The sequence below is a fragment of the Schistosoma haematobium genome, chromosome 5 (assembly GCF_000699445.3).
Source record: "Schistosoma haematobium chromosome 5, whole genome shotgun sequence".
Taxonomy (NCBI): Eukaryota; Metazoa; Platyhelminthes; class Trematoda; order Strigeidida; family Schistosomatidae; genus Schistosoma; species Schistosoma haematobium.
This window is the reverse complement of record NC_067200.1, coordinates 20,003,141-20,021,701: the sequence shown is the minus strand read 5'-3', so window position 1 is coordinate 20,021,701 and position 18,561 is coordinate 20,003,141. Positions and strand designations below refer to the sequence as shown.

Here is an 18,561-nt window from a genome sequence, read left to right as displayed (position 1 = left end):
CACCAGCATTCTCCATCCAACCCTGTCCTGGGCAATCCTTTCCAGCTCCTTCCAGTTGTAATTCATCCTTTTCATATCTGCTTCTATTATCCGACGTAATGTGTTCTTTGGCCTTCCTCTTTTCCGCTTCCCTTCAGGATTCCAAGTTAGAGCTTGCCTCGTGATGCAGTTTGACGATTTGCGTAATGTATGTCCTATCCATTTCCATCGTCTTTTCCTAATTTCCTCTTCAGCTGGAAGTTGGTTTGTTCTCTCCCACACAAGGCTATTGCTGATGGTATCCGGCCAATGGATGTTGAGTATCTTACGTAGACAGCTATTTATAAATACTTGTACTTTCTTGATTGTGGTTGTTGTAGTTCTCCAAGTTTCAGCTCCATACAGTAGAATTGCCTTGACGTTCGTATTGAAGATTCTCACTTTGATATTGGTTGAAAGTTGTTTTGAGTTCCATATGTTCTTCAATTGTAGGAATGCGGCCCTTGCTTTGCCAATCCTCGCCTTTACGTCTGCATCTGAACCTCCATGTCTATCGACGATGCTTCCCAGATATGTGAAGGATTCTACATCTTCCAGAGTTTCGCCATCAAGGGTGATTGGATTGCTGTTCTCCGCTTTGAATTTGAGGACCTTGGTTTTCCCTTTGTGTCAAAAGACTGAATCACTAACGTAAATCACCACATGACTTCATTAATTTTAGAATATTGGGGTCATGTGCCCACCAATAGAACTAAGACCCATCTGTCGGACTAATAAAGTCCCACTTTGGTCATCTTAAATGTGCTAGACTATACTCCACTGTAATTCCATAGGACTAAAGCTTTCTAGTTTTCAATTTGTATCTGGTCTACGAACTAATTCTTTCTTCCTGTACTACATTCTTATTGCAATCTTTCTTCTACATATTACCACCTCTGAATTAACTACTTTTATGAATCCGGTGTCCATCTTGTTGTGTTAATGAGGTATGGCAACTTGGACCGATGCATATATGTGCCTGGTCCTACGTTGTAGCTGACTGACTGGTCTACATGAGCTACCTCTTACCGAAAGATGAACGCACGCTTTTTATTGGTAGTCGGCTATTTAATTGCTTTGGTTACCACTGAACAATTTACAACCGAGTCTAATTATCCGGATTTCATTCGAAGTACATGTAGGCAAACCTTCTCCCGGCAGTGATTATCTTATGTGCATTATTGTTTCTATAAAATTTAGAATGACATAATTACATTGTAGTTAGACTGCTTAGTACCCGAATTTAGATAGTATAGTTCGTAGAAAGCAAATCTAATTTATTGATCAGATCAACAGTTTTAGAGGTAAAGCTTGTGATAATCTGCAATGCGATTTCCACAGAATTTTAGGTCACAGGTTATCAATGACAATTTCTCTTATCCATCCATCATACAGCGGTAACTCGCCAACCAAGTACACGTTCTTATACATTAGACATGTAAAATTAGATGCTGCTAAATCGCCGCTGAAGTCGATAGAGCTGTCAGGACGGAATGAGTATTGGGAAAGTTGAACTTTCGAAACTCCCATATCTGAAGTGGCAGATTGGTTGACGAGGTACTGAAGCTCTATCAAGTGAGGTGTTACGTTTGCTCAATTAACATCTGACGGGCGATGTGGTGTGAGAGTAGGTTGAAAGAAAGCCGACAGCCAGACTTACATGTGGCACTAGTCTATGAAGTCACTAACAGTCGAACTGAGTTATCTTGGTAGATGCAGACTACTTAGTTGTGGTCCGCGCGACTTTCGTATTGGTTTGAGATTAAATGAAATGGCTCGAAATTGCTTGCAGTGACGAAGGCGCATACACTTTTCTGTGATGCATAAACTATTGTTTTATCTTTCTTAATTAACTACAAATATACTACGGACCAATTACTCAATCCTCTTCCGTTTATGCTATGCTATTATTGTAATCTCTTAGCTTCGTTGATGTAGTCAAGACTTTACTATATATTTTTGTGTGCTTCGAGTCATGATTGCATTGAGGACAATGGAAGCTGGTTGCTGACTTCTCTTTCGACTCAAGGGATGGTGGAAAGTTTGAGAATGGCGGACCAATAACAGCTTAGCTTGCGTCGGCTTAAGGTTAACGGCGTAGGTCGGACGTATGAATGGTCGTCTAGGAGACCAGGTTACAGACAGAATAGTATAATAGAAAGACATAATCAGAATCGACTAATGACTTGAGCACGACTTATAATACTGTGATAGGAAGTTGATTGTTTATATCAGTCATAGAATATATCGAGCAGTTATACTATTTGAAACATTAGCATACATTTAACCAGAAAACTAAAGTAACTTCGCCTAGAGACAAATTCAGTGTGCAATTACTGAAGATCGATGAGATGAATAAAAAAAACCAGTTTGGCTAGTAAATAAAGTTTTAAAGTCGTTGACTCATGTATAGAATGACAGTGGTAATTCAGTGAGGGATAAAAATTGAATAATCTCAGAATAACATGGTAGTGGACTGTAGGGTTACAATGTACTCGAAGCGTTTCCCGTGACGAAAATAATAACAGGCTTCTAACTGAAGTTTGTGCTGATGATGTTGTTCAGAAGAACAATGAAATCTCCACGACCCAATCATCCAGCTCAGAGAACAAAACTTCACCTATAACGACCGAAAATTTCAGTAAGCTTGACTATTTATTTATATATATATATATATATATATATATATATATATATATATATATATATATATATATATATATATACAGAGATTATTTGTACAATGAAATATGCAAAAAGAAACTATAATGGTGAAGATAATCTATGATGTTTCAGCTCCACTCCCACCATTTTCATCATCTGTATCTACACAGCTGGACTGACTCTCTTCACTTAATCTTTCCCAATAATCTGATGGTACTTCAAATGCTAATTCTGATTTTTGTGAAGTACTATTCACTCCACTGGATTCAATATTATCATCACAGGCATAATTATTGTCACTATTACTAATGCTAGCTTGAGTATTAGTCTCTTCATCGGATGAAGAACTATCACCTCCAAGATATTCATCCCAACTTTGTAATCGACTGGCTTCTTTATCTTTAGATTCACATACTGAATAATTAGTTTTACCATCCCAACGTTCCGCTTCTAATTGTCTAGCTCCTCCAGTACCAGGATAATCAACAAATAATGCCTTAGATAGAAATTTGATTCCTGTATCTGCTTCTTCTGGTGTAGAAAATGTTACACTGACGACGCCTTCTGGATGAGCCTAATTGTTTAGAACAAGAGAAGAAAATAAAAAAATTCATTCAGTGGACAAAAATTGTATCATACCAAGAGTACAGATAGTCAATAACTTAGAATAAATGATCACCAGTGATCATTCTACATTTATGGGATACTGTTGTCATCTAAGAACAGTAGGAATATTAAATAAACAAACAAATACAATCTAAAAATTGAACCAATCTCCAAAAGACCTATTACCCCCGACTAAACTAAAATAATTAGCTTACTAGTAATTTGGTTCAATGTATTCCAGAAGTGGTTGGTGAAGCTCAGAACTGTTTGGAATGAAACATTCGTAACTAATTGCAAAGTGACTAAAGCTGAAATCGGATACCGACCTGGTGGTTAGGAGCTTGCCACGAGACCTGAAGGGGTTCCTACGGTACGACACCTGATGGGTTTTGATGAATCCCACACTAGAACGAAAGAGCTCTTCAATGGTTCCTAATTTTAATGGCGCTACAACTGAGACCAATCGGTGATGAATACAACTAAAAAGTTAAACCAGACTCGACAAAACCCCTACACCTACAATATCAAAGATTATCTTCATTATGTTAACTATATTGAAACAGATCATACTACAAAGGGTTTCCATTATAACAGACGTAGATTATGCGTTAAAACATCTAAACACTAACCAAATAAAGGAAATTATGTGGAATTCTAAAGCTTAGAATTTGGGGGAAGACAAAGAGTGGATGCACCTGCACTATTGCAGACGACTTTGAGCCATGTCATTCATAGTCTCTAACCATCGGTCACGATAATCACGTGGACCCCTATCAAGTAGTCTACACCTATTATTATGGCTTAGTCCAATTGTTAATGACTTGATAGACTAATACAATGTTTTGGTTCGACTGTCACTAGCTTTCTTCCAGCCTACTCTGATATTAGATAACATCGCCCATGGAGGTAGGTGGTGGTTGGGCACATGTAATACATGCCCTAACTATCTCAGTTAATATCTTATCAATCTATTTGTCGTCCTTACTCAGTAGCCTATTCCTAACCCAGGCATTGCTTACTCAGTGGTCTCAAAATAAACGAACAACGCTTTGAAGACGTCTATGATTTAATACTAATAACCTGAGAATATCCTCTACTCTTAATGATGATGCTTTACATCTACCAAGCAAATTGTTGAGCAGTAAAGTAGTCTTTCAGTTGCAAGATAGATATCTCTTCTATGCTATAAGTGACCAAGTTGACAGAAGCTAGTCGAACCTTCTAAATCCGTTCCGAGATCTCGTCAAAAACCGGACCCCCTAAACCGATTAGACTTTCAAGACAGGTAAAGCGGTCGGCACGCTTAACTAATTCACTCCTAACACTAATCTAGACGCTGAAAATCAAAGATCAACTTGTACTAAACAATAGGCAGTGTTTTCTTCTTCAACAACAACAACAAAACAAAAAAACAACACATACTGTCAGTAAAAACTTACATCATGAACCACAATCTTTTTGATAACACCACATTTGGCACATTGTACATGTAAACGTTCTCTTACAATTGGAATTAAAGTAACATCATGCTGTTATAAGAAAAGATCAGTAAAACAACATATACTCCAATATTAATTTATGTGCTACAGTGTAAAGAAAAGAAATTTATTAGACTGAAATCATTGTCACATTATTCCGGGGATGTACGTACTAGTCCAAGCAAAGTTAAGCACGACAATAAATACTCCAATATCAAAGTTTAACGGTAAGTTATATGCAAGAGTGTACTAGTAACCGATCTTACGTGTTTTTGAATCATTGCTCGGATAATTTGCGACCATCCAATTAGCGATTTTGAGGTTGGACGGAAAGTATTAGGTGAGTATGACAAATCGAGTGAAGAGGTAGTGAATCATTTTTGGCTTATATGGTTAGGATAATCTGGAACCGCAAGGATGGTGTAGGAGTGAGTTGAGAGAAAACGAGGGATCTCCAAATCAAGACATGGGTATTAGTCTGTGAAGACAGTGAGTATTGAACTGGCCATATAAGTAGATAAAGACTACCTGTTGTGGTCCGCGTAACTACCATAACTAATAGTGACATGGTTCCAAATCGTTCAAAATCTCACTGGTGCATTCACTTTTTATCATCACATAGATCTTAGGTTTCTAAATTACCTTACAAGTTTTCTTTCGTCTCGCTAACTTATATTTTCTTGAATCATAACGTTCATGCCAAATCTTTTCTATTGCCATTAATATACTGTTACATCCTTTACTATTCTGTGATTTGCCGTGGCAACTTGAACTGATTTCTTAATGTAGCAGGTTCTACGTTGCAATTGAACGACTGAAGAATGATCTATGTCAATTCGAAAACCTGTCACAGTACGTTACTTATCTATGACTCTACAAAATTGATATTGTAAATTCAAGTCAACGATGATTATTCCATTTCGGAATCAATGGAATACATCTGTCAGTCAGTCCGTAACAAAGTAGAACTTCGTACGTACGTACGTACATCAGTTTGAGTTGCCATACCACATTAACACACAGATACAATTGTCGACTCAAATCCCGTAGTGGTAGAGGTAGTAAAACATTAGGGTCCGAAGACGTTATTCAAGGGGTATAATCCAGTGAAATAAATTTGGAGGGAGAAAAAAGAAAGGTGCATGAAGAATTCAGATTAGAATTCGGGAGAACACAGAGAGTGGATGCACCTGTGCCATTGCAAACGATTTTAAGTCATGTCATTCAGGGTCTCTAACCATCGGTTACTATCATCTCGCGGATCCCAACCAGGTAGTCTACACCTACCAACATGGCTGAGTCCACTTATCAGTGACTTCATGGATTTGTGCCATGTTTTGGTCTGGCCGCCCCTAGCTTTCTTCCAACCTACTCCTATACCACTGAACATAGCACGTCGAGGCAGTCGGTCGTTGGGCATACGTAACACATGTCCCAGTCATCTCAACTGATGAAGTTTCACTACTTCATCAATTGATTTTCCATCCTTACCTAGTACCCGTTTCCTAACAACTGCATTACTCACTCGGTGGTCCCAGGATATACGAGCAATGCTTCGAAGACATCTCTGATCGAATAATAGTAACTTATGAATACCCTCTACTCTTACCGGTCATGTTTCACTGTCATAAAATAGGATGGAATGAACTGCTGCTAAATAAAAGGTGACTTGTTAATACACCATTAACTTCGTTACAAATGACCATTTTGTATGAACAATCATTGTATAGACAAAATTTATCCATAAAAGATGACAACTTGTTATGATTAAATAATCTTTTTAAAAAAAGATAGAAATAAAACATAGTTACCTGAAAATCCAATTCATTAAATGCATTTTTAAGAATAACAACTCGTTCTTTTTTACCACGTATAAATTTACTTGTATCAATACTCCATCGAAATAAACTAATAAAGATAAATTGAAAGAAATTACAGAAGAAATATACAATTTGAACAATAGTAAAAATTACTCAATTCAATTTATTAACACATAGATTGATTGAATTCAATGGACTTCAATAGTCAAGTACATATTTTGTAAACTTAAATTTCAGTTATAATTCTTTATTTGGACGTTATCGGTTGTTGAATGGAAAATTACAGTTGATGAACACGATGGATCTGATGCAGATGTGAAGGTGCGAATCGGCAAAGCAAGAGCAGCATATTCACAACTGAGGAACATCTGAAACACAAAGCATCTGTCAACCAACACCAAGGTCAGGATTTTCAATACAAATGTCAACACAGTTCTACTATATGGGGCAGAAACCTGGAGAACTACGAATGCCATCATCCAGAATATACAGGTGTTTATTAACAGTTGTCTACACAAAATACTTCGGTTCCGTTGGCCAGACACTATCAGCAACAACCTACTGTGGGAGAGAACAAACCAAATTCCAGAGGAGGGAGAAATCAGGAAGAAGTTCTGGAAGTGGGTAGGACACACATTAAGGAAGGCACCCAACTGCTTCACGAGGCAAGCCCTCGCATGGAATCCTCAAGGCCAAAGGAAAAGAGGAAGAACAAACAACATATTACACCGAGAAATTGAGACAGACATGAGATGAATGAACAACAATTGGATAGAACTAGAAAGGAATGTGCGGGACAGAGTGGGTTGGAGAATGTAGGTCAGCGGTTTATACTCCATTAGGAGTAACAGGCGTAAGTAAGTAAGCAAAATTAGTTTTCTTAAGATATGAAAACCATACATTAAATGTATTATTTGCACATTTTCCTTGAGTTGTCCTTTACAAGCTTCATGGTCCTTCCAGTTCTGGTGTTATTACAATTGTTCTCTATTTCCCTTCATCTTCTCTTCATTTCAATCTTCTGCTGCCAGGCATTTCACTTCTGAATGGTGTTACATCCTACTTATATCTGTCAACATAAGTGACATACACCACAGTAAAACTACTATTACTAATGGACTTCCAACATGGGCAAAATTGTAGGGCACTTAGGTCACAAAACTACCTCTCCAAGGAGAATATACATGAAGCGAAATGTAAGCATGTAGCATACAACTTTCATTGAGTCCTGGCATAAAACTATGGAGATATATGCATTAACTCATTAGATGGTGGTCAACAGGAAACTCTGGACCAGGCTTTCGTGCTACTTAGCACTCGTCAGAAAGATGTACCTGTAATCTTGAGGGGACTGGTGCTCCCTGATGGATTCGACCCCGTGTCACCCATCTTCACAATCAGAGACGTTACCACAAAGTTATCCGGGCCGCGACGTGGCCGATAGCATTCGATTTGCACTAAGAAGGACTTGACAAACATGAAATTGATCACCACCAAGTGATCTATCAATTGTGAGCACTAACGCCTCATTATTGGAGAAGTTATCCCAATGAAATTATTTTACGTAAATAAAGATTGAGATGTCACAACTCTCATTCGTTATTGATTGATATAATGAGCAAGGAATTAGCATATTAGATTGTGAATAAACTACCAAATTCATTTTCTCCAGTCATGTGTGCATGTAGTTAGATGTTTAAGTACAATATTAAAACATGGCAAAATAGTAATATCTATTGGTTATAGCCGTTTAATTGTATGATATCGTACATTTGTGTTCATACAGTAAGTTAATGAGTAATTATCATCAGGTATTACACAACTGTTGAACAATGTAAATAAAACATATTTAAAAAAAGTTTATTCACGTAATATTTAGATTTATTTTCGGTGTCAGATAAGTCCCCATTCATCATCTTTGTGCTCTTATCTGCGATGTGCGATTCACGGTTTCTAGTAGTAAATATAAGTTTACCTCTGTTATATCATTGACTCCTCCTGTAGCTCTTCTAGGGTTATTGCCAGTCCCAAGCCCGGGTAAAGGAGAGTTCGGCATAGGATCAACAACCCCATCCAGTAGAAAACAACCTTGCCAAAAAGGATGAATAGCAACTCGAAACAATTGAAAAGGATTTCCCAGGACAAAGTTAGATGGAGAATCGTGGTGGGTGGTCTAGTCTCTTCTAAGAAGGGTAGCAGGTGCATGTTATCAATGACAAACATTAATTGTATTAATTAACACAGAACATTACCAACACTTAGTAGACTAAGAAATTTGATAATGAGAATCAACAGACAAATACACGGGTAGTGTGAAGTCAGCTCTGAGTTACACTTTGGAATGAAAGAGATAATGGAATAATCCAGCTTTTTCAACTCAACTAAACGCAACGAAGTTAATTAAAACAACGAGCCAAATGTTAGCATTTAAGTGATATAAAAAGTGAATGCATCTTCGCCATTGTAAACAATTATGAATGATTTGACTGAACGTCTACAATCACTGATCGCATTTATCGCTCAGACTTTAATCAGTTGGTCTGCTTCTACCAACACGACTCAGACCAATAATCGATGATTTCATGAACTGATGCCATATTTTGGTTTGGTTGCCTTTAGTTGTCTTTTTTTTCCAATCTACTCTTACACTAGTTAGCATTGGCCATCGAGGTAGGTAATGATTATATGGATCGGTGTACTTGGTAAATGAGTTACATAAATAACATAAAATAGTTAGGAGAATAAACACTCACTAACTCCCATTGTCACACTTGACGAAGCAGTATAACAAGAGACGAAATTACCGTGATGAAAATATAAAATATATAGGATAGAAATGACGACACTAAGCTCTAATATAAATCTTACTTTTCTTGTTGTTCTCTCAATTTTTTCTTTTCTTTAACTGTTAAACGTCGACGTTTCTTAGGATCAAATTCTCCTTTAGGTTGAAATTTAGCACGTTCCACATGAATAGTATAACCAGGTGTATATAACATACCATCGAGAATTTTTAATGCAAGCTCCACTGATTCAACCTGATTGATTAATTTAAATGGAATTCAGTATTCCATAGATAGATATACATATACTATTGTCGTTGTTTGTTTGATGAGATGTATATTATACTTAGGGGATTGTTATTTTGTGTTTAAAAGCATGTATATACAACACATGTGTGATCGATTATTAACCCCATAAATATTTTAATAAAGATGAACATATAATACCTAAATAAAAAAAGATCATTTCTATTACAAATTGATATCACTGAAAACCGAGTGATATTGGACAAGTGTTCCTCTGACTTAAAGTTGAATTTCTTAGAATATACAACCATAAATAGTAATAGACTAACTATGATGTCAAATTGCAAATTTAAAAAAAATGAAACATGAAGTTTAAATCAGTCAGCAACAACATAGAACTTCGTACGTACGTACGTACATCACTTCGAGTTGCCATACCACATTAGCTCAGAGATGCAGTTGTCAACTCAAATTCCGTAGTGGTAGAGGTAGTAAAAGTATAAGCAGTAATCGGAAACATTAGGGCTTGGAGATGTTATTCAAGGAGTATAATCCAGTGAAATACATTTGGAAAGAGAAAAAACAGAAAGTTACATGAAGAATTCAGAATAAATAAATAAACTTGGGCATGGTAAGTTGGACCGATGTACATAAGTACCAGGTACTAATGTTGCAACTGAATGAGCTTATGAGTCGTCATCAACTGATGTAATTGGGACATGTGTCACGTATGCTCAGTCATTATCGCCTACCTTGAAGCGCGTTATTAGCTGGTATAAGAGTAGGATAAAATGGAACTAGGAGTGTTTAAGCCAAAACGTAGCATTAATCCATGAAGCTATTGACTGTTGTTCTGAGCAATGTTGTTAGGTGTAGACTACTTAGTTGAGATGCGTGCGATAACCACGATGAGTGATCGAAGACGTTTGGTGACATGAGTCACAATAATGCGCATGCAGTCACTTGTTGCTGTCCCTTAGAACTTGGGTTCCAAAATTGACTTATACCTTTTGTTTTGTAGGCTCATTCTTCGTCAATCATAATTAATGTCTAGTCATTTTTTTACTACCATTGGTGGAAATACTTTTGCTACTTCGTAACTTATCCTATTAGTTGATTTCATCGTACTCATGTGGTGTGGCAACTCAGATCGATACACTTATGTTCCAAGTTTTGTGTTGCGTGCGACTGACCGATCTACTGGTTGAAAGCTGAAACCTTAAACAATTAAGCTGTTGCTTTCTTCCCTCACCAAATATTTACGGGCTACTTTACTACAATATTTAATGATATTCACTTGTATCCCTAAATATCGGTAGTCCATGTGGGATTAGGATCTATGACTTGAAAGTCAGGTCTATTAGTAGTCTCCTGAATAAATGGATTTTTTTATGAACACACTGAAAATGTACGCTTTTGCAAAAATCTTGGAAAATTTAATACGAAAACATTTTTCCACTTTACAAACAGTAATGGACGATAAAATACACGTGAATGAGCATAGTTATAGTAAGAATAGTGTGAAGAAAATTGAACAATCACCTGAATAAGTATTTGAGAATGTCTTATATATGGAATACGTGACAATAAAAGCAAATTAAAAAATTAGATTTGGCACTGGGAATGAGTTTTCAGCATGGGTATGTATTAAAACAATTCCAATTCAATCAACATAACTACAGTTAAAGTCTACATTAATACATAAAACTGTAACGAACAGCCCCACTTATAAAAAATATGACTTACTCTGACATAACAGCAACGCCCATCACCTTTAGGAATACCAGCTTGATCCTTGTACAATTTTATACGAGGTATATTAGTAAAGGGTTCATTCATGATAACACCGCATTTTGACATTAGTGCTGAGAATTCCTCATCGGTTATTGTCGGGGGTAGGCCACTGACATACACATGTGTATTTTTACTCTCGTCTATCTGAATTTAGCAAAGTAAACATTGCGTAAACAATGAAAACAAATAAGTAAATAAGGATGAAAACGAAATTATTTAATGGTACTTACAACCATTTAAGAAGGTAGATTGGATGAGCACTGCCGAGGAGTCCCACAATAGAACGAAACGGCCGTCCAGTGCTTCCATGTTTTCTATGGTGGTCTACCTTCAACTGACTCATGATCTCAACTATTGAAATTACTACAATCTCCACAAGACCCCTTCTGATATTTAAGTTAAATTAGTGTGACTTAGTGACTAAGTACAGATCTGTACACTCAGCTTAAATTCACTATTAGACATGAGATAAGCTATATTACACAAGCTTGTTCAAAACTGAAACAAGAAAAGCACGTTTTGAACCTGATACGCTACAGTCGAAAGCCAAATATCTCAACTCATAAATCATTTCTCCACTGAAATAAATAATCACAAGATATTTTCATGCTAATATCTTCACCCCCAAGGTTCGACTAACTTTTAAAGGTAGTAGGTAGGACCTATGCGCCAGAGTCTACGAATACATGGCCGCATGAAAGTATTTCAATGAGAGAAGACTCCCCCCATGGCCGTGACAAAGTATTTGGGGCTAGAAGTTTGACCTTGCGGACAATCGTCACCTGGTACATTTTATTCTGATCTTATTTATACTCTCATTCTTTCAGCTTTCTTGGTGGCTTTCTGTTTTCTTATCCTGTATCGTTAAAAGAATAGAGAAGAAAAACCCACTCAATACTGTATCAACTTTTGCGTTCACCACGAATAATCTCTATATATTCAATTTTATTTTGTTTGAGCTATTCATACAATTCAATAGTAATTTTAACTATCGTCACTAGTCCAGTTTTATCAGTTTTTACGTAGATTCAATTGTTATTATTTATAAGATATCTCATGACAAAATTTCAAACATCTGAGCAAATATTGGACAATCAAAGTAGTCAACTTCCTTAGTACAGCACACGTATACTTAATATACCCTACGCTACATAACTTTTTAATTATTTTATGTAAAAACATCTAAAAAATCAACAACATGCTAATTAGGGAGGGATTTAATGACGTTTTAAATAATACGAAATATTCTGTCACTTCAGGCAAAATAAGAATGTGTTTATAAAACTTCAGATAAACTAAGAAATTCTGCGGATTATAGAACAATTACACTCCTTAATTAACAGTCAATAATATGATAGGGGGATGATAACTCACCTCATACCAGGCAGGAAGGGGGGCTGTCTGCTTTCTTTTACGAGGATTATGATCACTTGCATCGTCTGCGGCAACCTGTGCTTCATCAGCAGGTGATTGGTCTACACACACGTTGTCTTCCAATACGTCGTTAGAATTTGCAGGTTGTGCGCCAGATAATAATTCTGCTTCCACTCTTGCCAAAGCAGTATCCGGATCATCTCCTTCATCTAGGAAACTACTAAGCATACGTTCCGAGGGCTTTAGTTCATGCTTTGCTTTGTTGCTAGATTTCTTTATTTCAGTCTTATGTTCAATAGGCTGGGTATTTTGGGATCCGTTATGCTTGCAGTAATTCTCGTACCATTCTCGATAGGCTGGAGAATTATAATAAGCTGTCAACGACTCATTAGCAGCTTTCATAAGCTGTTGTACCTCCACAGAATTATCACCTTTGGTCGCTCTAAGTTCGGCTAACTCTGTGTTGAAGCGTGTCCAGTCTACAGTACTGGGCGCAGTATCTGAAGCGACAGAGGACTCATGCTGATTACTCGTAGCAACACCGTAACTCATTTGATAACGAGCAATAAAATCATCATCTATCTGCAAGTTTATGAATGGACAGTCATGGGATAAAATTCCAAGTAACAAATATATATATATATATATATATATATATATATATATATATATGCGAAACAATCACTGAAAGTCGTCATTATTGTAATTCTTTCCGTAGATATATCATGCGAACCCTAGCACTTGTTATCCTGACCAGTTCAACAGGACACATCTTGCAGTGTAATTGAGTACTGGCATGACACGTAATGATAATTACACCTGAATTACATCTGTGAGTCGATTCGGCTTGGTATTCGTACTTTACGTGATAGGACTCTACAGCGAACATCAACGAATACATTTGCAGCCCATCTCCATGTAAATTTTAGGGAATTAAATCAGTATGCATCCTGTGACGAGACTATAGTTTATGGACACACCAATCAGATATAAGATAACGGGCCACGAATTTTTGGCACGAAATTCATTCGTACATTTGGTTAAATAGAGTTTTGGCATTATAGCTGATGTCAGTTCGTGATGAAAACCCAAAATCTAATTTTTAACCCTAACCATCAACCGTAAATGAGAATTATAACTGCATTATAATCTTCATCTAGTCCTAATCAGTAGGTTTCCACCCTCAGGGTCACTTCAGCGTCGTTCAAAGGTCGTCCATAAATTATAGTCTCACCGCATCCTGTTTCTTTACAACTGAAACAGTACTTATTCCACTTGTGTTGAGTGACCAGTCAAAACGATGCATTGATTTGGTAGATAGAAGTACATTAATGCTATTTAACAATAACAGTATTCAGTCAATAAACACTGAAATGAGGCCAATAGACGGTGGATGAGCAGTTACAGCAAAATAAGTAATCACATGACACTCGCATATGCCAATCCAGCAATTAAGCAAGAATTTAACCACTTCCTCAATTAAAATGTTCACGATTCCTCAAAATAAATAGTAAGGTGTGTAGCTGAATAGTAATTACTATTTAATTCCATTTAAATGGATCCACTTATCAGGTTAACTTTCGTCATGGGGAAACACCAAGCCATGATGATTAAAAAAACCTCGTATGGTGACCAAATATCAGAGCTGGGAAACTGGTTTAATAATTGTAGACAAAAAAACTTGGTAGGAGAGATAAATCATTATTTTGCGATCACACAAATGCAAAAATAGTAGCTTACTTTAGGAAACCACCCTTTGCGTTGTTCATCCCATTCCATAACAGTCCCATCTGGATCGACTCTCGTTTTCACTTCGACATCAACAGTCTGAGAATTTTGAAGTCTAATCTGCTCCTCGAAATCGCGCAAGTCGTCAGACATCTCAGGGCTTTGGCGGGGCAAAGTGACCTTGAGTCACTTCAGAATCTCCAATTCCCAGAAGTCGAAGTCATGGAGCAGAATTTTCAAAAAAAAAAGGATATTTGAGTCATAATCAAGCAGATTTCCACTATCTACCAATTGAGAAATAATGGTTATGCTATTAAATTTTGTGACTTCTTTTGCATACTCTTCCGGTACATGTTCATAAGCACACAAAGATCAATCCAGTCAACTGCGTTCTTTTTGTACACAAATTCAACAGCCAGTTACATAAAAAGTGGTCGCGAATTCCATTAACGGCGCCGTTCTACCTCACTCTTTAGACAACTAACGTTATATCAAAACAAAGATTTCTCTGTTTGGATCACATTTCAAGCAATCTACCCAACCTACACTTCTGTACATAGCTGATGTAACCTAGATCAACCCTAGAAAACCTAACTTACCCATCCAAGAGAAGTATGTTCAGTCCCTGCGTTTACCATGGTCAACGACTAGATCACCATATGAGCAAACTGGACATTACTTGGTTACATAATTACGCCTGTCAATCCCAATGGAGTATAAATCGCTGACCTACATTCTCCAACCCACTCTGTCCCGCACATTCCTTTCTAGTTCTATCCAATTGTTGTTCATTCATCTCATGTCTGTCTCAATTTCTCGGTGTAATATGTTGTTTGTTCTTCCTCTTTTCCTTTGGCCTTGAGGATTCCATGCGGGGGCTTGCCTCGTGAAGCAGTCGGGTGCTTTCCTCAATGTGTGTCCTATTCACTTCCAGAACTTCTTCCTGATTTCTCCCTCCTCTGGAATTTGGGTTGTTCTCTCCCACAGTAGGTTGTTGCTGATAGTGTCTGGTTAACGGATCCGAAGTGTTTAGCGTAGACAGTTGTTAATAAACACTTGTATCTTCTGGATGATGGCTTTTGTAGTTCTCCAGGTTTCCGCCACATACAACCGACCTAGAACAGCCTGGACATAATAAACCCTTTATCATCGAGTCTCCTTTTTTATTTATGTGCTTCTTAGCCCATACATTCATTTTTCCCAATCCACATGAATTCCTATCACAATCACCTTGATAGCACCTCCCATATTACACATGCTGTTACTGTTGTTATTATTATTGTTACCTCCATTGAAATAAAATATTTCCATGATGTATTTTATTACCATGATTTATTTTAATAATAGTGACTGATTAGATCTTTTTATGTTACAAAAAATCTGTTTGCCCTATAGTAAATAGCCTCTTTAATTTGTGAATGACACAATCATGAGATATTTATGCCGTAAGGAATGTAAAACTTCATTACTTTTCGCAGCTGACGTTGTTTAATTCACCATCACCCCTTATTTTTTCCTTTGTAAAATAACACAGTAATTATGAACTTCTAACTGTAGAGATTGATAAAAAAAGATACTGAAAACAGTTGTTCACTCGGATGTTTTTTTGTTTTTGAATATTCTGTGAGGTTTCTGAGTAAAATGCTTTCAGGTTTCCATCCAAAAATAATTCAAAGGGTTCTAGGTTTTGGACTTCAGTGAATCTACTATTTATGAACGATGCCAAAGTGACCATTAGAAAATTCACCTAAGGATTAAGGTAGAAAGATAGTTACGAACTAGTGCGAGTATTAAGGTTCGGTTTTTATAGTTAGGGTTTGGGGTTGGAATTAGAATTTTTAACACATGACGATATCAGCTATGTTGCTGAAATGTACGCAAAGTAATGTCCATGTCAAACCGGCCTCATTTTCGTATCTAGGAAATTCATTGCTAACAATCCGTATTCCAAATTGTTTCGTTGAACGTGTTTTGACTAGCACGTGTTCGTGGTTTTCTCATGACTAAGTATTCTATTGACGTATGCAAACCTGATAAAGGACGTTAGAAACATCCTAATGTGTGTTTCCTCGTTTTTATTGTCTCCAAACTCAGTAGGCGTTGTGAACAAGTGTCACAAAACTTTCGTATATATATAAACGTCATACTTCCGACCGATTTGAGGACTGCTTTGAAACCGCTTTTGAACAGTAGATACGAGAATATTGTGAACAAATCCTCAACACCTAGGTAAATCAGTTTTCTTATTGATGTACGCGTGAAAGTTGTCTCTTATCGTCGATCAGAATTATTAATAAAACGTATATCAAAACTTGCTTTCAATAAAAATATAAACCTAAGTTTTCCAGTTACCTGTGTTTTATGCACCGGCATGTTTGCAATACGACAATACTGTTACGTTTACCACTCATTTAACAATATCCGATTTTGAGGTAAGCATTCTGTATTTCTTCAGCACATTGTGTTGTGGTGCCTTCAATAGTGAGATTCTGTACAGCTTTTAAAGACACGAATCCGAAAAAGGGCAGTTACCGAATTAATACAGCAATGCTTTCAAACTTTCTGGTTTGGTCGGAGCTGGAGATAATCCATTCTACTCAAAATACTTTCATATGACCACGTGTTTATGTTGGACCCACATACTGGACTGAGTCAATGTTATTTCAGCCATACTATACTGAATTTGATAATTCAGAAGACGGCAAAAGCAATAAGTTCTTTAAAATGATGCAACAAACGTACAAAATGATCTAGACTATACTCATAAGAGGTACTACAGGAACGAATGTAACTACAATTGAAGATAGTGGTGCAGGTATCTGATCAAACTTGGCTGTCATAATAGGAATATACCACCGTCAGTCAAGAAGTAATATTCTACTCAGAGAAGTGTAGGTCAATTTAATTTACTCAGAATATGAGCGATCATCTAGGAAACAATGTCTATGCCAAAAAATATATTTAAGGACCCGTGTATAATCACAAACTTCCACAGGTGAAACAGGAAACGTGTTTAACAGTCGGTCTCACGAGAAAGAAGCTATCGGGTCACCAGGCGTCAACGAAAGTATGTCAATCCACCATGGTGAATGCCATAAAAACCATTTTAAGTAAAGCAATCACATAATGATTATACAAAGATCCAAGAATATCCGGGGAAGAGTTAGGATTCAAAATTTATAGACGATCTAATGATAATAAAAGTAATGACTCTTGAAAATGAAAATCGATCTACAAAATGTAGACAACAACAAATGAGGCAGTATATACTAAAGAAATACAGAGACCCAGTCACGCGAAAGAAAGACATGGAGAAATTTCGCTCGTATTTGCATGTGAGAATACAAAAATGAAGCTTACATATATACCACTGGAAGGAAAGTTTTATCAACTGCCTTCTAGCAGTGTGAGAGCTGTTTACGAAATGTTGAGGACAGTTAAATCAAGTCGGCATGCACCGAGGTTCCTACCCAGATTGTTGGCAAGCCATGACTCGAAACCAATAGTGCAATGGACCCTAGGGTTCTATGGGGACAAAGGCCGTGTAAACTTATTCTTGTTCACTGGCTACCTTGGGACCGCATCACCTAATGTTATCCCACCGCCCTGCAACAACACGTCAGAACCAAAGAATCAGGGTATGAATTCTTATGAAAATTAAGTGCTCCTTTCGGGAAACCAGGATAACATCCCAGCCGACAGACGAACTAAATGATGGTTACTACTAAAAAAACTGTTCACTCCTTAGTTCTGATGCTCTCAAACCCTACACAAAACGACTTGTTGAAACGTGAAAATTATATTTGAAATAATCTCAGCGACTGAAATTTAGGTAATTCGAACTTTTTGTTCAACAAAATTGGCTTGACGTTTTCAGCAAAATAATCGATTGTTATTGTAATTTTTACCTAGAATGGCTTGTAGCGGTAAATAAATCCCCAAAATCAATAACCTTGTAAGTTTTCGACATTGGATGCTGACCATATGTTTTAGTGGACTCATCTAGCTGAAGGCGCTCGGTCAGGCATCCGTACCAGATCACGTGTGGTA

The 18,561-nt window shown here is 36.9% G+C and overlaps 1 protein-coding gene across 2 annotated transcripts; it reads right to left on the bottom strand.

Moving 5' to 3' along the window:
* Positions 1–447: 447 nt before the first annotated feature.
* HTATSF1_1 (HIV Tat-specific factor 1) lies at positions 448–14,792 on the bottom strand. 2 transcript variants are annotated; one of them, XM_051217697.1, is made up of 7 exons: positions 14,524–14,792; positions 12,784–13,365; positions 11,362–11,553; positions 9,455–9,624; positions 6,578–6,674; positions 4,728–4,817; positions 448–3,256 (listed from the first exon to the last, which is right to left on the bottom strand). In XM_051217697.1, exons 1-7 carry the CDS (start codon positions 14,662–14,664, stop codon positions 2,801–2,803), a joined length of 1,728 nt encoding a protein of 575 aa, XP_051065130.1. In that variant the 5' UTR covers positions 14,665–14,792; the 3' UTR covers positions 448–2,800. The 2 variants fall into 2 exon arrangements, with proteins under 2 accessions (XP_051065130.1, XP_051065129.1); XM_051217696.1 differs by having other exon boundaries at positions 6,578–9,816.
* Between the last annotated feature and the right edge of the window lie 3,769 nt (positions 14,793–18,561).

Coding starts and splice junctions, on each gene's coding strand:
- HTATSF1_1 (XM_051217697.1), bottom strand. CDS start 14,664: ATGTCTGACGACTTGCGCGATTTCGAGGAGCAGATTAGACTTCAAAAT. Junction 6,675..9,454: donor TTGAGAGAACAACAAGAAAA/GTAAGATTTATA, acceptor TATCTTTATTAG/TTTATTTCGATGGAGTATTG. Junction 4,818..6,577: donor TTAATGAATTGGATTTTCAG/GTAACTATGTTT, acceptor TTCTTATAACAG/CATGATGTTACTTTAATTCC.